Source organism: Archocentrus centrarchus, chromosome 13 (genome assembly GCF_007364275.1).
Source record: "Archocentrus centrarchus isolate MPI-CPG fArcCen1 chromosome 13, fArcCen1, whole genome shotgun sequence".
Taxonomy (NCBI): Eukaryota; Metazoa; Chordata; class Actinopteri; order Cichliformes; family Cichlidae; genus Archocentrus; species Archocentrus centrarchus.
This window is the reverse complement of record NC_044358.1, coordinates 14,101,745-14,124,252: the sequence shown is the minus strand read 5'-3', so window position 1 is coordinate 14,124,252 and position 22,508 is coordinate 14,101,745. Positions and strand designations below refer to the sequence as shown.

The 22,508-nt window shown below is 45.1% G+C and overlaps 2 protein-coding genes across 2 annotated transcripts; one reads left to right on the top strand and one right to left on the bottom strand.

Annotated features, from left to right (window-relative positions):
* Positions 1–3,456: 3,456 nt before the first annotated feature.
* exosc5 (exosome component 5) lies at positions 3,457–8,249 on the top strand. The gene is given in 7 exon segments (XM_030745016.1): positions 3,457–3,510; positions 3,512–3,620; positions 5,438–5,551; positions 5,734–5,855; positions 5,970–6,110; positions 7,100–7,189; positions 8,066–8,249. Coding segments are annotated over 7 exon segments (711 nt in total). The 5' UTR covers positions 3,457–3,471; the 3' UTR covers positions 8,162–8,249.
* An 88-nt stretch (positions 8,250–8,337) lies between these two features.
* Positions 8,338–22,149, bottom strand: LOC115791154 (synapse differentiation-inducing gene protein 1). The gene is given in 7 exon segments (XM_075074419.1): positions 8,338–9,876; positions 9,879–9,894; positions 11,806–11,837; positions 11,840–11,951; positions 13,851–15,403; positions 21,693–21,845; positions 21,977–22,149. Coding segments are annotated over 5 exon segments (732 nt in total). The 5' UTR covers positions 14,286–15,403; positions 21,693–21,845; positions 21,977–22,149; the 3' UTR covers positions 8,338–9,739.
* Between the last annotated feature and the right edge of the window lie 359 nt (positions 22,150–22,508).

The following is a 22,508-nucleotide window of genomic DNA, read 5'->3' as shown; positions in this document are numbered from 1 at the left end:
GGCGAACTGCAGGGGGTCCAGCGCTGAGCTCACCAGTGGGCGGAGGTGATGAAGGATGAGCCTCTCCATGGTCTTCATCAGGTGAGAAGTCAGGAGAAAAGAAGAATATATGGGTGAGTGTAATAAATAAAATGTATCTGACTGTATGGATAAAGTGATGGCAGAGGAGGTAAAGTGTCCAAGTGACTCGAGACATCATGAAGTGTTGTACAGTCTAACTGCTGTTGGGATGAAGGAGCTGTGAAGCTTCCTGCAGCGAGGATGTTTCAGTCAGAGACTGAAACATCCTCGCTGCAGGAAGGAGCTGTGAAAGGAGCTGTGAAACCCCCACCCCCACCCCCCAGCAGGCCACTGCATAGAAAAGGGCAGATGCTACCACTGTGTCATAAAAGGTCTTTAACAGAGTCCTGCAGACACCAAAGGACCTCAGTCTCCTCAGCAGGTGGAGTCGACTCTGGCACTTCTTATACAGGACGTCTGTGTTTGTACTCCAGTCCAGCTTGTTATTGAGATGAACACCCAGGTACTTGTAGGAGACCACTGTGTCAATGTCCTTTCCCTGGATGTTCACCGGTGCTGTAGGGGGTGACTTCCTCCTGAAGTCTATAACCATCTCCTTCGTCTTGTTGGCGTTGATTTGCAGTGCGTTGTTCTCACACCAGCCGACAAAGTCACTGATGACCCCCCTGTATTCCTGGTCGTTCCCATCTGATACGCATCCGATGATGGCCGTATCATCTGAGAACTTCTGTAGGTGGCAATGGTCTGAATTGTACCTGAAATCTGAGGTGTACAGACTGAACAGGAAGGGTGAGAGGACCGTGCCCTGCTGCAGACTACCACATCAGACACACAGTCATGGCACCTCACATACTGTGGTCTGTTGGTGAGGTAGTTGATGATCCATGCCGTTAGCTGACTGTCCACTCCGGCTCCCTCCATCTTCCCTCTCAACAGTGCAGGCTGGATGGTGTTGAAAGCACTGGAGAAGTCAAAGAACATGACCCTCACAGTGTTTCCTGCCTGCTCTAGGTGAGAGAGGGATCTGTGCAGCAGGTAGATGATGGCATCGTCCACCCCGATGCCGGGCTGGTAGGCGAACTGCAGGGGGTCCAGCGCTGAGCTCACCAGTGGGCGGAGGTGGTGCAGGATGAGCCTCTCCATGGTCTTCATCAGGTGAGAAGTCAGGGCCACAGGTCTGTAGTGGTTGGACTCCCTGGGCTGTGCGATCTTTGGCACTGGAACTATGCAGGAAGTCTTCCACAGTTCAGGAACCCTCTCCAGATTCAGGCTCAGGTTGAAGATGTGCAGGACCACCTGACAGAGCTGGTCTGCACAATCCCTGAGCAGTCTGGGGCTGATTCCATCTGGACCCGCTGCCTTCCTGATCTTTGTCTTCCTGAGCTGACTTCTCACCTGATCAGATGTGAGGTGGATGTGAGGCTGGGTTGGGGTGGGTGATGGGGCTGGCTCCACTGTGGGTGAGGGTGAGGAGAGTGCAGGCAATGATGGCATTGCACCAGGAGAGAGGGGGGTCAGCATACGGAAGGGGGCAGATGGGAGCTGAGGGGTGGGGGAGGTGGTCAACGACCCAGAGTCAAATCTATTGAAAAATAGGTTCAGGTCGTTAGCCCACCCCCGGTCAGCAGACACTGTGGCTCCTCCATTGTCCTCAAAGTGGCCAGAGATTTTTTTCATGTTTCTCCAGACTTCTCGGACTTTGTTATGTTGGAGCTGGTCCTCCATCTTCCTCCTGAAGCTCTCTTTGCCTCTCCGGGTCTTGTATTTTACATCCTTTTGCACTCTCCTCAGTTCCTCCTTGTCTCCAGATCTGAAGGCCCTCTTCTATTATTATTTACACCATTGCATGTGTAATGTGATGTTGAGGTTTCAGACAGGCAGGAAGAAAATAGGGAGAAAACAGGAGAAAAGATGGGAATGAGGGGACAGAGCACAGGTAGAGACGTGCAGTGACCCAGCAACTGCTGCACCTGTTAAAATAATTACAAAAAACACAAAACACCTGAAATAGAAGGAAAAATATACATGAAAAAAAAAGATACATGTATCTGTATACATGTATATTACAATGTAATCATAAGCCTGCTGATAAATGGGGCTGAATGATTCAGAGGAGTCCACGCTACAGGTCAATAATGTTCAGAGGCTCTGGGATTTCTGCCCTCTTCTGGGCACAATGGGGAACTACAATAGTAGTAAAAACAGCGTCAATACTGCCGTTAAAGCATATTTCTACTTCCGGTTTTCGTTTTCAAAATACAACGACCTTTAACTTCATAAACCATGTATTTTCCATGTATTTACCATGTATTTCAGCTACTCGTAAAACTCTAAAAATGTTTTCGCTTCAGTTCAGTGCTAGCTGGTGATGTAAACACAGACGTAGATAAACGAATTTTTGCAGCCATGAGTATTTATAGCCTTCCTACGAAGGAGTATCAGGGCCACACCGAGGAAAAAAAGTGCATTTTGAGAATAAAGTCAAAATGTGGAGATTAAGGTTGTCGTTTCAAGTCAAACAACTGCGACGCCACGTCTGCTCTACCTGCTACAAAATGTCTTGTGTTATGAACTAGTGAAACTATACTTTAGAATCGGTTTTAGGACCAAGGAAATTATTTCTCTTTTAGTACATAAACATGATGCAGTGATAAGTATGAGGACGTTAAAGAGACGGTGCAGGAAGCTGCGTCTGCTCAGAAGGAAAAAAAACGCAAACTGGCAACGAGGAGACGCAAGGACAGCGATGGTTGCTCCTTCGTGCAGTACAGAGGGGGTATGTAGAGTCACAAGGTGCACTAAGACAGCTGATCAAGGTGTTTAATCTTCCCGAGGCATTTTGGAGAGGGTACAGCAGCCGTGGTCGTTATTTGACTAGAATCGACGACTTCGACTTTTTTCTCGCAACGATTTTTAAAATTTTTTTCTTAACGTGGCCCTGATACTCCTTCGTACCTTGCAGTGGTAATAGCAGGAACTGCAACATAAGCAGTCTCAATGCAGAACTCAGTGCTTTCAAAATATAGTGCTTGGCGGTTATAACACATATCATGCCAGCAGAGTAGAAAGCAGTAAAAAGCAGGAAATAAACATATGTAGACAGAATTCTGGTGGTTAGCTGATACAGTACAGCTACTTATGAGAGAAGTTTAAAAAAGAAAATAAACCGACGGTGTACTTAAATGCGGCTGTTCTCAACTAACGTTGTTAAGCACGTCAAGTCCACGGTAATACAAGGATGCTACACTTCCGGTTCGTACTTTTAAAATACAATAACCATATTAACGCAATCTGAGGCAAAAACAAACAAAAAATGGACTATGATGAAAATATTATTTCTTCTCTGATGTCATAGATAGACATTACAGATCCGTATTGTTTTAAAACACACCCATTCTTCCTCCTTGTTCTGATGTCATCTGCAAGGAGCCTAAACTAGAGGCAAAACAGATGACGCCATCCGCCTGCGACAAACCGTTTTCTCCACCGTGCTGGCGGCGTGATGGAGGTCTGCGGCTCCCCGACGGTTTCTCTGAGAGCGTTTGGCTGCGAGCAGAGCTTGCTGTCTCGACCTGATGGCTCTGCTTCCTTCGTCCAAGGTAACAATGATTTTAGAAGCTGTTTGTGCGCAGCTGCAGCCTCAGAGGCCGCTGGAGATAAGATTCACTCTACAAGCATAACGACAGTAAGGCAGTAAGAGGCAGCACGCCCCCACAGGGCGCATAAAACTTAAATAGCATAAATATAGTGACATGAATATAAATACAATTTACTGACCTGTATTAAAAAGTTAAAAACTATATGCACATATATCTACACACACATACATATCTACATATTTGTGTGTCTACATGCCCTGTAAGATTGGACAGGCTATATATATATATATATATATATATATATATATATATATATATATATATATATATATATAAAATCAACCTGCATCAGGCTGTGATGCAGGTTGATTTTATATATATATATATATATATATATATATATATATATATATATATAAAATCAACCTGCATCAGGCTGTGATGCAGGTTGTGAGGATGCTCTCCACTGTGCACCTGTAGAAGCTGATGAGCAGTTTTGGGGGAGTTTAGGTCTCCTGAAACTCCTTGAGGAGCAAACGTGCTGTTGTGCCTTTCCCACGGCTGCGGAGGTGTTGTCATCCCAGGAAAGGTGCTCTGTAATGGTGACCCCTCCAGGAGCCTGAAGCTGGAGACTCTGCACCATCTCTCCTTTAATGTGTTATGGTGTGTGTGTGTGTGTGTGTGTGTGTGTGTGTGGGGGGGGGGGGGGTTCTTTGTGGTGCTGAAGTCTATGAAGGCCAGATTATTGTTCCCACTCCATGATGTCAAATTGTGAACCTCCTCTCTGTATGCACACACAGTTATGAGTCCGATGACTGTCGTACCATCCGCAAACTTAACAATGGTGTTTGAATTGTAAACGGGCTGACAGCTGTGTGTGTACAGAGCACACAGGAAGGGGCTCAGCACGCAGCCTTGGGGGACTCCAGTGCTTAGAGTGAGAGTGGAGGATGTGTGGTTGCCCGGCCGGACAGTCTGAGGGCGGTTGGTGAGAAAATCAGATATCAGTGACATATGGAGAGGGTCAGTTCAAGTGTGAGAAGTTTGTCCAGCAGCTTATTTGGGATGATGGTGTTAAAACCTGAGCTGTAGTCCACAAAGAGCATCCTGACGTATGTGTTGTGTTTGTCCAGGTGAGTGAGGGCCGCACAGATGGAGGCAAACGGGTGCTGATCCAGATCTTGATGTATCAGTCGTTCAAAACTTTTTGAAATGTTTGGTGTAAGAGAGACTGGCCGATGATCACTGAGACAATTTACTGTGGATTTTTGGAGGGCAGAGGCACAATGGTGGATTTGAGACATGCAGGTACTGTGCACAAGGACAGAGGTTAGAGATGTGTGTGAATACGTCTGCAGTCGGTCGGCTGGAACAGGGACACGTCTCTCAAAACGAAGCGGCAGCCTTAAAGCGATCTGAGTTTTATTACCTTTAAGGAGAATAACTGAGGATGAAGGTGTTTTTACTCCAACGATGAAGACTAGGCAGCACGCTGGGCTTCAGTACCAAAAGTTTGACTTCTGAAAATAAAGAGCAGAGAAGTAATAAAATAAATCCACAGAGGTTTTGTTAAGCAGGTATAATATTTATCATTTATATGCTTTCATGTGTTATTATTTGTAAAAATCATGTAAATATAATAAAAATGGCACACATGGAGAGATTATTATTATTCATAAACCATTTTGCAGCTTACCAACTGAAATCTGAGAACCAGTGAAAAAGCTTTTGCACACGTTGACTAAAGAAACGTCCTGCTGTTTAAACCCTGCAGTGACCGATAAGAGCGTTAGCATCACTTCTGTTCTTGTCTGAAGGAGACACGAGTGTGATGGCCGGAGTGTACGGACCCGCTGAGGTCAAAGTCAGCAAGGAGATCTATGACCGGGCGACCCTGGAGGTGTTGGTGCAGCCCAAAGTGGGCTTGCCAGGTAAGCTGTGATCTTATTAAAGCTCATCATGCTGCCTTGTTTGGTTAGTTTTTTGGGGAAGCTAGTGTGAGGCGGATAGTTTGCATCTTCTCATGTACAAGCGTGCTACCCAGGTTTCTGCTATGCCACAGCTCACCACAGGGTGGCGTAAGTGAGCTTTTATACCCACATTTGTTTTCTAGGTGTAAGAGAGCGATCGCAGGAGCAGTGTTTGCGGGAAACCTGTGAGGCTTCTCTGCTCCTGACGCTTCACCCTCGCTCCTCGCTCACTCTCGTCCTTCAGGTGCTGCACGATGATGGTTCAGTATCCTTCTGTAAACCTCTGCTGCTGCATGCAGTGAACATTAGGTCACGCCTGCAGGTAGGGCATTCACATCGCCGTGTTTTCTGTGCATATTCTTCCTTATCTGTTCCTCAGCTGCTGGCCTGCTGTTTGAATGCTGCATGTATGGCTCTTATGGACGCAGGACTGCCCATGGATTGCCTCTTCTGCGGCGTGACCTGTGCCATCAACACAGATGGGCAAATCATCACAGATCCCACTGCAGCTCAGGAAAAGGTAAATCTGAGGCTTGCATACTATGACCAAAAAAATCACCTCGAACCACTCTGATGGTCGTTTTTGTCAAATTTCCTGAACACAGAAAAGTAGATGAATCAGCGGTTTGTAAAAGCCCCACATTAGAAGGCTCTGGCAGCGCTCCTTCTGTTCCTCCTTGCACAGTGGAGGAGATACTGGTCCTGATGCTGGGTTGAGGCCCTTCTGCAGCCCCGTCCAGCTCTCCTTGTAGAACAGTCCAGGTCTCAGTATCTCCTCCTCAAGGAGGTCAGCAGACCTTATTGTGATGGCAGGTAAGGAGCTGGACTACCTGTGTAACATGAATGGGCTGCAGGTACCATCCCATGCTGTCAGCAGTGAGGACCCCAGCAGATGACTGCCCCCCCCCCCCCCCCCCCCCCCCCCCCCCCCCCCCCCCCCCCCCCCCCCCCCCTGAGCCTGGTCCTGCTGGAGCTTTCTTCCTGTTTAAAGGGAGGTTTTCCTTCCCACTGTCACCAAGTGCTTCATGATAGGAGGTCGTTTGACTGATGGGATTTTGGGGGTTGTCGTCTTGTTGCCTCTCCAGTGCACCTGTTTCCTTTTGTTTATGTCAGGGATCCTCAAACTCCAGGCCTCGAGGGCCGGTGTCCTGCAGCTTTTAGATGTGTCCCTGATCCAACACACCTGAGTCAAATGGCTGAATCACCTCCTCAGTATGCAGTCAGGTTCTCCAGAGTCCTGCTAATGACTTCTATCTTTAACTCAGGTGTGTTGAAGCAGGGACACATCTAAAACCTGCAGGACACCGGCCCTCGAGGCCTGGAGTTGAAGACCCCTGATATAAATGAAGGCGGTGAAGTGGATTCACAGTGATTGTTGCTTCCTGACTGTACAGATTGAAGTTTAAATGACTTTGTGATGCTGAGATGATCGAGCGTTCCCTTCTTGTTTGGTTTTTTGGGGCAGTCCTTTCATAAACACCGTCATCTGTTCTTGTTTTCTCTCAAAAGGAAAGTCGAGCTTTGATGACGTTTGCGATCGACAGTGCAAAACGCAGCGTTATGATGTCATCGACCAAAGGATCATTTTCAGTGCATGAGGTCAGTGGATTAATGACATCATTCAAAACTGAACGTGTGCAGACTGTGAACTCATCTGTCCTTTAAAGCACGAGGAAACATCTTATAGAGGCTGTTTGTAGACGATGCTGCAGCAGGACTGCGTCCTAAAAACCTTTTTGGAGTTTGATGACAGGATCACAGGGTTTGTTTTCCTCCTCTTACCTGAAAGGAATCTATTGAGCAGTCATGTTGGCTGCATGCAGGTAAACTCTCTGTACGGCAACTGAAAGATTTACCTAAATGATTAGCTAATGTCTTTTATCAGTGTGCATGAAGCCGGAGGACTGGACCTCTGGCTGTCGGATGACCGCTAATAGCTGCATGCTAATTGTGGTGATGGGCGATCATCCACTGGAGTGACTGTCGGGCTGTTTTCATGGAAACATGTTTTATTCCCTCCATCATGGAGTCGATGTGTTTGGTAGCGTTTGTGAGGTCTTCAAGGTCAACCTAAAGATTTGTTGTTCAAAAATGGACAGAAAGCCTGATAACTATGACTAACAGGTGTGCTGTGTCAGCATATAGAAAGTACCATATAAATATTTAGCTCATGCCACATTTGACCTCTGACCTCGCTTTTACATTTCACAGCCGCCTTTCTTTAGGGTTGACCCCAGCGTGTGTTTTATCTTTAAAGGATCAGTGTGTGTGATCATCACCTGCTCCTACGTGATGTTTGTGTGATCAGAGTAAACTTCTGTCACGCTGCCTGATCTGATTTTGTTATTACACAGCATTATTATACAGTAAGATGTAATGCTGCCTCAGAGGTTTGTGCGGTTTGTTCCTGCTGTTGTCGTCACGTGTGCGTCTGACTCAAACCCGGTGCTGTCCTTGTTGTGTCTCCTCTCTCAGCTGCAGCGCTGCATCGCAGTCAGTCGGAGAGCATCGGAGGACGTCTTCCAGTTCTACAGAGACTCTGTGAGGCGCCGTTACTCCAAAAGCCTTTGAGACACATGCAGCTTTCCTTTCCCTCGTCTTTCTTTATTTTAACAATGCATGCAAACACTGATGTTGTAATAAAATATTTAGAAACCGCTGTGGGCTGCCTTTTCTTCGGTGCAGTCAGCTGAGCTTCGTGGGGGAGGCTTGTGTTTGTGAGAGACCAGAAATGAAAGGAGGACAGATGGATGTCAAACAAGTGCATTTATTGGGATTTGCTGATTTTCTTTCACTTTTATATTTACATGTAAGACGAGGATGTGACCTGGGAAAAACCTGAATATTTCTTAATCAGTCCCATTTGCCCCGACCTTTGACCTTCATCGACTCGTCCACTGTGTCCTCTTATTATCTGTAGAAGTGACACAAAGTCAGAGCCGGTCTCAGGACAGCCTCACAGCAATAACGCCTCCATGTAAATCACTAATTGATGCAACAACAAGTGAAAGCAGAGCGGAGACGGACGTCGTTCAGGAGGAAGACGTCCTCTGAGTGAATGTCAGCAGAGAGACTGATCATCAGCTCCGCCTCCAGAAACACCTGCAAAGGATTTCATATGTACTCAAGCTGGAAAAATCTAAATGGAAAATGTCACCTTTCACCCTGCTCATTTCTTCACACCCCCCCTTACTATGTAGTTAACGGCATGTTTAAGCCGTTGGTCCAACTGAAGGAAACAAACCATGCAGGTTTTTTTAATAACCAATGCATGCATCATACTGGTTTTTGGGCCCATTTGCTGATTGGTTTCAGACTGAGAGGGAAGATGGCAGCCCCCCCCCACTCGTTTTCTACCTCTGAATTTAAAATGTAAAATCTGTTTCTTATGTCAGTAACGGCACTCTGTGCATCAGACATGAAGATAGTGACTCAGCCCAGCATGAACCAATCAGAGGCCGTCCTCTCTGCAGGTGAACAGTGACTGAAGCCGGGGGTAAAATGAGGATGAGCTCATCAATGTTCATGTGCAGCGTTTCCCTCCAGTTCACTTCCTTCAGCAAGGAAATCTGGGCTCTCTGAAGGAGTATCGCTTCTGGCTCATCATTGGCAGCTTTAACACCCCCCCCCCACCCCCAAAAGTGACAGTGCCGGCTCCGGCCCCCCCACAGTGAAGTCCACCAGGATTTATCTGCTGCCACGTCCTTGCTGCGACCTTAAATCTGCAGACTCCATCTATCCACTCGGCTCGTCCCCACTGCTTCTTATTATTCACCCACTGTTGGTAATGCTGATATCTACAGTGCTGTGGAAACATCTGCAGCTGTTTTTTTCATTCAGTAACGTTTAAGTATGATGACAACTACTGCACAGATTTAAAGAAGGTAACTAAAGTCTTTGGATCACTAAACAAATAACAGCCCTGCTTTCTCTGCGTGTGCTCAGAACATCCTTTGAGCTTCTTTATAATCCCCAGAGTGATTAAAGCCAATACAGCCGCTCTCAGCTTCCCCAGCTCCGTGAAGATGAAACATGACTTTAGACAAACACTGTGATTATTGACATTTAACGGTGAGATGTTGGCATAGGTGTGGATATTCATGAAATCTGTGAGGGGTCAGTCTTTGTGTCCCTGTGAGAGAGGTGCTTTTATGGCGGCTTTGCAGACAGGTAGGAAATCAGCGCGGCGATGGCGCAGATGTACGTTATGATTCCAAACACGATGGAGAGCACCGAGAGCCACAGAGCCTGGCGAGATGCTGCGTTGGCCCCCTGAAAATCCCCTGAGCCGATGCCTTGTTGGTCTGCGTGAAAGAGGAGACGCTGAGATAAAGATTAGAGTGAAAAAAAAGAAGGGAACAGCATTTATCATCATTTGTCAGTGTCCTCCCTGGCCTACACTTCCACTCATTCCAATCTCACGCTGAGCTTATATTATGTTCCATCTCCGAATCACACCCAGTGATTGCAGCTCATTCATCACTTTCTCCTCCCTCTAGTCCTTGCCTTTGACTCTGACCCCTGTTTTAGGCAGCACTCAGCCATATTGGAAATCTATCACCTTGAGGTTTCTTGTTATGATCTAATTAAACCTTAATGAAGGCCATTGATCTGATCAAAAGGCCTCTGCAGCTTGCTGCCAGTTAGCTTTGCAAACGTGTTAATGGGATTTTTTTCTCTGCACTGCTTCAAGGATGCCTTTATAAGACAGGAGCTTAGAGATGGAAGTGTTACTGCACAACGCTCTCATTGGTGACCGTGGCTGACGGCTGTTCTCTGATTTTTGCCTTTTAGGTGACCACTCAAATCAGTTTTATCCACCCACACATCCTTCCATCCGTCCACCCACCCATCCTTCCATCCGTCCACCCATCCATCTTTCTTCTACTTATTCAGTTCAGGGTCGTGATGGAGCTGGAGCCTATCACAGCTGTCACAGACCCATTGGATGAGAGCATGGATAGCACCAGTAGTAATGTAGCCTAGTACATGTACTTTTCCTGAAGCACAGTACTTTAAATATTTCTGTGTATTTTAACTTATTTTAACTGTATGACTTTAGATGAGCCACCAGCAATCAAATCCACCAACAGCTGGAACATTAAAGTTATATAAACATCAGTGAGTCAGAAACTGTGATCCAACATGTATATGGATTCTACATAATTACTTTAGATGCTTTAAACATATTTTGATTTAACAACTTGTTACAACGTATCCTACTTAATGAGCTTTTACTGTAACTTTATTAAAAAGTCTAAATACATTTTTCTGCTTTGTAAAACAATTATACACAAAATGACCTTTGAACTCTTGGGCTGCACTGCATTCACATAATAAAAATCGCACACAGGGCACATGGGCCAGAAAATCATGCCCAACATTTTCTACCCTGATTTCATTTCTGAGTAAACGTTCTGATTTCCTGTCCTGGCATGTTCACGGTTCCCCTTATGTCACCTGGATATGGCCTTTGAGAGGCAGGGCGCACCTGGACAGGCCGCTAGTCTGTCGCAGGATGAACACTCTTTATTTATTTAAAAAATCTTTATTTCTGTGTACATGTCTGTATCTGTTAGTTCATTGAGTGTGTGGTGTATAGATGCTGAACACTTACAGGGAACAGGGAGATCTTTATATTGACTTTAAGGTGATTTATTATATAATCTGTTAGATATCTTCCCTATACATCTTCCACAAGGGGTGGATATATGAATATTGAAAGGCAGGTGTTATGCATATGATAGCAAGAGTGACAGAGTTTACATCAGTGGGCTCAAGTGGGCAGTTTTTATGTGGTGCAGTGAGATGGAAACATTGACCCTCAGACAGGAGAATTATTCTTTCTTTGTTTCTTCTTCGATTTGGGAAGCTCGTAAACAGGAATCATGGGACTGACACCAGCATGCAGGTTAAATTAAACAACAGTCCAAAGACTGATCCTAGTTAAGTTCAAACTGGTGTGTTTTTTAATATTCCATCCTGTAAACACAGGTGTACTCTCACCTCCATCAACACTAAAGAACTGGACGTGTTGTTAGCCCGCACACACTGCAGACGGTTAAACTTCACCCTGAGCTGTGAATGAGACATCTCATGAGACATTGGGCTACATCTCAGCTGCTCAGGACGGCGTGTGTGTGTGTGTGTGTGTGTGTGTGTGTGTGTGTGTGGTGTGTGTGTGTGTGTGTGTGTGTGTGTGTGTGTTCAAATACCTTCTGTGAAAGATAGAAGGCAGCGATGCCCAGGGCCAGAAGCAGCAGAGCATGGAGAAAAAGGCCAGACCCAGATAGTCCTGCGGGATCATCAGAGGGAAGTTGTTCTCACTGTCTGTATCACTAAAGTCATCGATGGATGAGTCCTGGGATTCAAACAGAGGGCCTTCAGGTTGAGTTCAGGATGCAGAGCGATAACACAAAGAAGTACCTCTAAGGATGCGCGCTCCTGCAGCTTTGGTTTCGTTTGCACACACATTCACATATTTGTCTGTGAGGATTCTGCAGCCACAACAATGCAGTGGGAGTTAAATGAATTCATTTTCCAGCTGCTGAAAATTACACTAAAATATTCATATTTCAATATCAGGGATGCTGCATGGACAGAGTGTCAGCTGATTCATTTTTGTTCGTCTCAGAGAAATCTGTTGAAAAATGGTTTTTGTGTGTTAACCAGTGAAACTTTCTGCAGAGAAATATAATTCTGAATATACAGTGATCCATTTCATGACATTTTCAGGGCCTTGAGCCAAACACACCAAGTCTGGACGGTGGAAGCTCGTAGCTCTTTATGCTGCTGCAGCTTTCATAACTTACTTGTGTTTATTTCATCAAGGAACCAACACACATCTTAAGAGGTGCACAAGAAAAACCCAAATTTAAACTATCGTTTGTTAACCATTAGTTATTATTAATCCCTGGCTCCCCCCCCTCAGCAGATGACCCCCCCCTCCCTGAGCCTGGTTCTGCTGGAGGTTTCTTCCTGTTAAAGGGAGTTTTTCCTGCCCACTGTCACCAAGTGCTGCTCACAGGGGGACTGTTGGGTTGTCTCTGTAAGTATTGTAGGGTCTTTACCTTAAAATATAAAGCACCTTCTTGATGTGTAAAACATAAAATGATAATCTGTTTATCGGAGCATGAAAAATATTCTTTTTGATATATTCAAGTCCTCCAACAACAACTGGAAACTTTGCTGGTGCCTAAAGATAATGTGACTGAATGGGGTTAGTGCAGATATGCGCTGGCTCTGCTGACCGTGGGGTTGATTCGTGACTCATGCATCTTTCTGAAACAGCTGTATATTCAGTCTGACTCGCTCCCTCACGATGACCCTGTCATTACCACTCTGGTGGTTTTACTTTGTACAACAAACAGTTGCACACTTCCAAAATAAGATATTCCAGGAGATCTATTATTTTTAGTAGCTGCTCTGTACACGAGTGATTGTCACTAAAGAAGCTGTTCAGTGTTTACAGCTCATGAAGCAATGAATGAATTTTGTGGGACAGTTTAATTCTAATAAAGCAGAGTAGAAATGTCGTGTTGTGCCTCTTTGAGGTCACTGCAAGGTTTTTATTCCCACAGGCCCGAGACTCTGCATCACTGCACTACTGCCAGCATTCAGAATGAGCCTAAAAAACAGTTTTTACGAGCTCTCCTTTTGTCCTTGTGGAGCTCTTAGCTAAACTTTGTGGCAGCCAACTGCTGCTGATTTTAATGGTGTGCACTGCTGCTGTGTATTTGTCCTCTTACTCGTGTTCTTAAAGTAATAATCATGAAGCTTTTATTTGACTTTAATGTGCAAACACTGATATTACTGAATTGTGACACATGCGGTATGTATTCTTACACTGAATGCTGTTGGAGTCTTGCAGCTAATGATGGGCTTTGCTCAATGGTCTATGAAATAGAACTCGCATCCTCTATCAGCACTGTAGTGTCATCACCTGTTCTGCAGCAGGAGAGCAGCTTTATGTAATCTGGCTTTCTGACAGTCAGTTGCTGCTTTGCTCTATTTTAAGTTCCTCTTCGGTTCCCAGAACCTGCTCTTTATTTTCTCTGTCGCTCTTTTTGGGAAGAATGACAAAACTAATAAAAACATCTATGCAAACTTTAGACAAACCATGGATTCACTGAGGAACGGGTCCTTAATGTCACACCTATTTACATGTTCCTCAGTAATGGGGGGGTTTGACGTGCATTTATTTCTCGCACTGCTACATGAGCTCTGTTGTCATTACAAAAGCAAACTCTTTATGTCTTACATCAGAGTCAGGAAGCAGGTCATCCTCATCGTCCACGCTGTAGGATGCACTATGGAAGTCTTGCGTCTCAGCCAGCAGCTTCCTCTCCAGTGCTGAGCCCGGCCGAATGTCCACAAACGTGGTCTCCAAGTAGTCTTTACTGAGCAGGGCATCTGTGTGGCCCCAGATGGGGGCCGCTGGGTAGAAGGACTCCAGTGTGCGAGGTAAGGAGCAAGGATCCAGTAGCTGCTGTTGCTGAAGCTCAGGAGGATGTCCACAATAGCTCCTCCATGTCAATGGAGGGTAGGCCCTGTCCTCCTCACACTTAACCAAGATTCCCTTGTACAGCCCAGCTGGGGCCTGTCCAGTTCCAGGGCCCAGTCCTGGCCCTGATTCCCAGCTGTTATTGGCACTTTCTCCCAGAAGAGGGTGCTCCAGCTCATCTAGATTCTCCATCCTTCTTTTTTTACTACCAGCCACCAAATAGGCGACCACATCAACAACCAAATGTAATCTACAAATCGGTCTGCAGTGCTTCTCCTGATGAGAGTCCAGTAGGTTTATAGTACGCAAAGGCAGCTGCTTTGCTGGCTTAGTGTTTCAGTGATAATCCATCTTAATCCTATTGTTTAATTTTTCTCTTATTATAGGGCTTGGACCGTGGGGCCAACAACACATGCCAGATTTATCTCTGAGTGGAATAACCAGGGCTAACCTGGTCCTGTGAGATATGAAGTGGCCTCAGATAACTCAAAATCTTCCTCTCTTCACATGTTATAAACAACGTTTGAAGCAGTTGATGGTTCAGGCTTTGGCCCGTGTCTTCCATTTCACATGGCTGAGTCAGCTGGTGTTTAAATTTGCTAATGGCAGCTACTTTTGCTACACTATGAAAACTGTGATGATGACAGATGTTGATTAGTCTCAGACAGGCTGATAAAACAATGGGCAGCAGGATTTCAGTGTGATTGCAGTAAAATATGAAGTCCTAATCGAAGCACACTGAAAGGCTTCAGTCTTTCCCTTCAACCACACAATGAAAAGGGGCAATTAGTTAGAGGCTGACAAGTGACTGTAACAAGAACAACATAAAAGTCATTCCAGCTGTCGTTACATACAGCAAAGAGTTTGTTCCTCTGCAGGAGGCTGAAAAATGCAGTGACGCTGCTTTCAAACAGAGGCGGAGAGCAGCGCCGCTTCAGATGACAAGCCTGTCACACAGCAGGGCGTTCTGAAGCATGAAAATACACAACCTCCAGCAGCAGTCAAACTAGTGGAGCAACAAACGGATTGGGGCCATATTTGAGAGCAGTTAATCTGTAAAAGCAATGAGGCTCCAAAAATAGAATCCTACGGCGCACATCCGCAGGTCAACAGGCCCGCGAACGTGCCCGCTCCTTTGTTGTTGCTGCAGGAAGCTGTAATGAAGAAATGAGAGTCCTCCAGTGTTGATTTATTGCTGTGGCAGCGTTCCACTGGGACATGCAGTTTTAATGCACCTTAAGAGGGTTTCATTCAGGACAGGTGAGGCGTGGAGGTCTCTCTATCCAGCTCTGCAATGAGGACGGTGATGTCTGTTAAGAGAAGAACAAGGTCACACAAAATATTTAGACTCTGCACTTTTGTGGGTTCAAGCTGCTCGAGCTCCAGTTTGGACCTTTTTCCATGTACATATGCATAGATTGACTCCTTTTATTATTTTTCTGCACTCCAGTAAAGAATCTTACTGAGAGGCTGTGCCAACAGTTTATTAATAAGCTCCCAGTAGAGCAGCAGATTAGCATGATTTGAAAGGTTGCCTGTGGAGATGAACCTTACCTCTGTGCACTTGCTTTCTTTCTGGGGTTACAGAAGGACTGAGATTTGCTCAAACTGAGGCTGCTTTTTATGAAAAACAGCAGGATTGGCTCAGGAAAGCCGTGCTTGTGATCTGATTTTTACTCTACATGCCTTTACATGCCTGTGTAGGAGATCGCACAACAGTTGTCATTCTGTCATTTCTGTATTTTGACAGAACTACACAATAAAATTCACCCATGCTTCCATGTAGCAGTGTGGACGATGACAGAGCAAAGCCTACGAGCAGACAGACGACTCAAGCTGCGCTGCATCGTTCACACTCGCCTCACTCTGAATGTCCCAAAACGTCCGTTTATTTCAGCTGTGTCGTTTCAGCTGTCGCCCTGCATCAGCACGCTGTTCAAATCCTCCACCACCCCAGCATGCACTTCCAATTTCTGAGAAACACTGGAAGTGCATGTAACACGCTCAAAAGCTCAAATCTCTCAAACTGCTTTCCTGAGATATGATGATGGGTGCAAATTGTAGCCTCGGTTTCCTGTTCTGAGCTGCCAGGAGAGATACCTGTTGTGGTCTTCTGCATCATTCAAACGCGCTCTTCTGCATAACTTGGTTGTAATGAGTGGTTATTAGAGTCACTGTGGTTTTCCCATCAGCTCGAAGCTATCTGGCTATTCTCCAGTGACCTCAGACATCAATGAGCCATTTTTACCCTGAAAACTGCTGCTCACGGGATATTTACTCTTTTTTTTTTTTTTAAAAAGGAAAATCCCAGAAGATCTGCAGTTTCTGAAAAAGCTATGTTCAGGTGTAAAACAGGTAACCAAAGAGAGCTGGAGCAGACAAAACTAACCAGCTGAGACTCAGACTAACTGAGCTGCCCCATTCTTTGACTGAAGGCAGGATTATTTGCTTTCCAACAGAAACCAGATGAAGACTACAGCTGACCGATCAAGTTGCTGTGATGTCATATACATTAATTATGATGATGCAGGAAAGACACCAACAGATGTAAAAGTGTGGATACTCGTCATTCTTACACTTAAATAAGGCCTTCAAATGTATCCAGCTTTTTCTAAAGATAAGCTTCATTCTTGGTGTACTGTTAGCAGTTTGACCCACCTAGATTATCCTCTACCTTCCAAATAATTCAAATAGGTTCCAGCCCCCACCAACTCTGCATGTGGAGGCGGATTAGAAAACGTGTGGATGGCTGGACGTATGCCTCTGACGAACCAACAGGACTGTCACAGAACTGCAGAAGGACCCAAATGCAGACTTCATGAACAAAAACACAATTCCATCCAAAACCAACCACAATCCAAGCAGAGTAACAGACAATCTGACAAAAGACAAGGGGAAGACAGCACTATTTATACTCTCAGACACACAAAGGGCTAATCAGTGAAACAAAACACAGACGCACACAATGGCCACAATCACAGGGGAGGAAGCGAAACTGAAGATGAAGCGCAAAGACAAAGGAGTACCAAACAAAACAGGAACTAACTAATACAAAGGTTACACACACACACACACACAGACACCAGCATTACACTGAGGGAACACTGAACAGAAAACCTCAAAATAATCACAAAATCCTAAAACTAATAACAACCTGGGACCATGACATGTCAGGATGTTGCTGACTCAGAGACAGAACCAAACTTAAAGGTGATTGATTAACGAAGAGCCGTGAAACAACAAACAGGGATATACTGGGCTGGACGGGTGCCAGAACTAAAACACACACCAAAAAACCCAACGAGCACAGTGACACACAGCAGGGATACTACAACAACAACAACGCAACACAGACCAAGGACTTAAATACACACACTAGGTAATCAGGGAACAGGCAACATTCGAGGGGCACAGCTGAAACTAATTACACAGACGAGGCAAGCGGAAGCAAAACTAAACACAAAGCACCTGGGACTGTCAAAGTAAAACAGGAAACAACTAGACAAAGACAGAAACACAGACTTGACACATCGCACAGGAAATAAACAACACAACAAAACACATCAGAGCAGAGACGTGACAGAGGGACAGGACCGATACTAGAACACAGAGACGCAGGGGAGACAGGACAAAGGGAATCAGTGTATAAATAACAATAATAACAAGATCAATAATCAAAACCAAAACAAACTGGGAACATAACTCAGTGAAAACAGAACCTAAACAAAACGAAACACAAAATGCTGGGCACACGGCCCAGGACCACGACAGGGATGGACGGTATGTGATAAGTGACTTTTAGCTAATTGTCTTAAATGAAAAACTGTAAAACTGATGCTGAATAATCCAAACTAAGAATATCTAAAATCAGCCCATAACTGAGAGGTCAATAAATGCTGCTGTCAGCTGACAAACAGGAAGTGATGAAAAAAGTCTGTATTGTGTGTTAAGAGTCTTTTCATCCCCAGGAGAATAATAAAGTGTAATTTCAACAAACTGCATCATATCTCATCAGTGAGTATTCATTCTGCATGGCAGAGTGCTTCACGGGCCCGAGATCAATCCTGTGACTCACTGCGCGCTTCGCCGCACAGCACAGGAAAAAAATGGATTAATTGGATGTCTTTGGGCTGGTGCACGCTGAGGGCTCCATTTTCAGCTCGCCTCATGGCTGAGTGATTGTTCCACAGAGTGACGTCAGCAGAAGCTCCGTGCAAACCGCCTTCCTCTCCTAACACATGCACACACATCTGGACATATGGTACATTTTGCACATATGTGCTCATGTAACACTAATATTTGCAGCACTTCACCAGACACCCGCCCCCCCGCCCCGCCCCCTCCCAGTTGCTGCAGCTTCATTCCAGGAGAGATGCACTCAGCTTTATTACACCCGCTCCCTCCTTCCTCCACCTCTGCCCATCCACCATAAAAAGACTTCTGTCAGCTGTATTATGAGCCTGCCTTCTTTTCTGATTCTGCAACGCTCATAAAACATCCAGTCAGGTAGAAGGAAGGTTGCAAGGACGCTGCTGTAAATCACAAGCGACACTTTTACAAGAGATCCTCTTCTCGCTCTCCCTATCTGTGTCCTGTTTGTGCACATACACAACCACACATCTGCTCAGCTCCCTCCATACTTCTCCCCCTTTTCTTTGGCTTGATCTGACTCGGTTCCTTTTTTATAATCCAGCCAATACGTCTGACAAAGTCACTGCACGAAACTTAAAACTTGTCTCTTCCAGCAGCATTTCTGCTCACTACATGAAACGACAGCTTGTTCCTAAGAAACTGAAATATGCAACCAAAGTGAAATATAGCCTTAAACTCCAGTCCTGAAAGCAGAGAACTGTTGCTGCTGACTCTTACAAAGATTTTCAGCAACTCTGCAGTCTCTGTGACACACACCGACTCTCTGTCTCAGCATACATTCACATTCTCACTGGAAGTAATGGCTGTAATATTTCATCTGATACAGATCAAGACCCCGATACAGTGAACACACTCACGGGAAAGACATGGCACAGTGGCTGCAGGAAATTGGAAGTGTAAACGCTGGCAGACTGTAATAAAAAGACATCGTGAAGAACAGCGATGTCAGGCTGATAAGGCCAGAGCACACTCTGAGATACGCCGAACACAAAATCTGGAAGCCCAAGTGGTGGTTAAATGGCCCTATTGATTCCATTTCCAAACTCTTCCCTCTCTTTCACTCTTCCTTCATCTGCACAGAGTGACTGAGGAGAGGAAGCTGAACAGAAAAGATAAGCAAAAACAGGAGGAACGTCAGGAGCGTCGCACAGCTCACGAAGCTCAAATAACAGCATGTTCCTATGGAAACACATTCACCACGGAGTGGAGTGCTCGCTGCATGATAAATGAAGCAGCGGCTAATTTGCCATTTCACTTCTGTTCCTCTGCTCGGCTCGATAATAACTGGATGGGATAATTCCAGTAATACTGCGCCTTCCAGTAAAAACCTTACTGTCATTTTAGACGGCAAAGGATCATTTCCACAGAATTACTCTGTAATAACAAATGAGTGCAGCCATGCTAGGCACTGGGAATACTTGAACCCCCCCTGTGCAGAATGTGTGTAGGACAGCGTGAGCTCGTTAATCGGTCCATGGCATGTCCCGCTCTAACCCCCCACGCACACATGCACGCACGCACGCACGCACGCACAATTTGCAGTCCAGAGGAGCCTTGCATCACCGTGCCCTTACAGACACACACAAAAACAAACCCTTTGAAGCTTTCCATGGCCAGCCTCCCACATGTTCACGTACACAACTGCTGTTGTGCACATCATACACAAATTGCCTCTTTTCACACACACACACACACACACACACACACACACTGCTTACACAGCTGGTGCTCATGTGCAGTGAGGCCCAAGAAATGAGAAGTTACCCATCTGCACTGTGTTGCACCCTGCTCCAGCATCTCTGCAGACTGTGTAGTATGTTGTAGTCTGAGAGCATCACGGGACATGCTGCACAGGAACCGGCTATATTTCACAGTGTTCTGTTGTTTGTGGTGTGTGTATATATTTTCTGTTGTTTTTGGGGTTGTATGTTGCTATTACTGTGTAATAACATTTCACCATTTTAAATGACCTTAACCAGCAGTTGTATAGCAAACACTGTATGCCAGTAATTTGCAGTAATTTTGGAACTTGTCGTGTCAAATGAAATGTGAAAATCTGATGGCAGAGCATTACAGTAACGTTCTAGTGAAACGCAGCAGATGAAAATCTGCACTTTCAGCTGTAAACTGTTGATTTAAATATTAAAAATGTGTCTTAAATTGTACAAAAAGACCCAACACATTTTAGTGGCAGACAACAATCAATATTATTATTAATTAATATTATTTTTACCCTCCAAAACTGTATTTGTGATTTCCTAAAAGCCCTGAAATGGTGGCCATTAAGTTTCCTCTTGTGCAAATAACAGCGCTACACAGATGCCATCCACACTGTGTTTACATCAGCTTGTAGTGTATGTATTTTTATCTGTGTGTGTGTGTGGGGGGGGGGGGGGGGGGGGGCAGTATTAATCTCAATGTGGTGGCAAAAGTCTATCAGGATCCATCTTAAATCTGTAGAGAAAAAGCTAGAGCACACAAAGTAAAGCTTTGAGGTCTCTGCTTATTTAAATGTATTTAGTTTACTTGCTGGAATGCATCAGTTATGATTAAGGCCTAATAATCTGAGCCTTTGAGGCCTGAAAGGAACAAATATGAATGAGTGTGTGTTGGTGCACTAATGAGCTGATTAGGAAATTAGTTTCTTGCAGATCTTTAAATGAGCGGCAGTGTTTTTACATGCTTTCATTATCATCATCATCACAGAGCGAGGGCACGGTGTGTGCGCCACCCACACCCACTGCCTACCCCCGGCAGAGAAAAGACCTGCTCTTAATTAGGACTGCTGGCAAGCAAAGCATCCTGCATGTCCTTTGAAAGCACTTGACTGCGTTTTCTCATGCAGTGTCCCACAGGACGGTTTACATGGAACTCTTAAACTGATTTACCGGCTGATTCTAAATGAAATGAAAGGTTAAAGGAAGCGGCTTTTATCGGGCTGCCTTCATGACTGTGCTGTCCTCACACTGCACAGCAGGCGATAAACTAACGAAACGTTAACAATGTAGCAGAGCCCGTGTGTGTACATGTGGGCTGCTCTCCTGCTCGGCTCGAAGCAGCATATCCTCCCTATATATATATATATATATATATATATATATATATATATATATATATATATATATATATATATATATATATAAAATTTGAAAGTGAAGCTATCCTACTGTGGTTTAAGTACCACCAGCCTGCTGTTCCTGGTCCTAACAATGCAATAATATTAAATTCACAGACGAACATAAATACTGTTAACAGCAGAAATATAATCCTCCTTAATAAATTGCTCTTAACTGATTTGAGCCCTGAATGGGCCACTGAAAGTTTTTTAATTCAGTCTAGATGGATGAAAACCAAAATAGTCTAAACAGAACTCTTCAGGTTTTATTTCATCCTCTGACTTTAAAAAGGTTTTTTCTCAGATTTTTTTTTTAATTAATATTTCCTCACCTTTGCGTGGGAACCTCTGCTCCGTCCTGTCCGTGAGGTGAGTCCCGGCGGAATCCGTTTGAACGTCCCCGGGGCTGAGTGCTGTCACACGCCGATCCTGCGCTGCTTTGCTCGCCTTTCGAAGGGGAGGGCGCAGAAAGCGCGTATATCTCTCTGTGTGGATAAATACGAGGACTTGTTTGTGTGGGAGTGGGACGTGTGCACTGAGTTACAGTCAAACTTGCCCGTACCCCATCAGCAGCAGTTCCTACATGCATTCCCAGCAGCTGTAGCTCTTACTACACCTGTACAACCTGGCAGCAGCACCGTGCATGCTTAGTCAAAGGCTCCCGGTGCCCCAGCACAACGTTTCCGCTCAGTCTCCCCCTCACAGAAAGAACAAGGTCCTTGTTGTAGTTACACCCCGTCAACTTACTTCTGCCACAGTCAGCTGTTCTCTGACTTTCACTCAGAAGCATCTTCTCCTCTCTTCTGCTCCTCCACCCCCTCCTCCTCCCGCTCCTTATTGTCTTTTCTCAGTGCTTCTGCGACCGTATTATGGCGGAAAAACTGGGTCCTAAAGCCTGTTGGTCCTGTGTATTTGCTGTATTTCAATTACTCTCAAGCCCCGGTAAGAACATACACATGCAAAGTGAGGACATTTGCCTTTTCTTACTTCTTTAAGAGGATTAGCAGGGTCAAGACTTGATTTTGGGTTGGAATTAGGATTTGGGTTAAGACCAGGGATGCAGCAGGGAGGTTTAAGGTTAGCCTTAGCAAAACAAATGTATGCGTCCTTTGGGATGCAATTTGACTTGACCATTATGGACAAGCTGA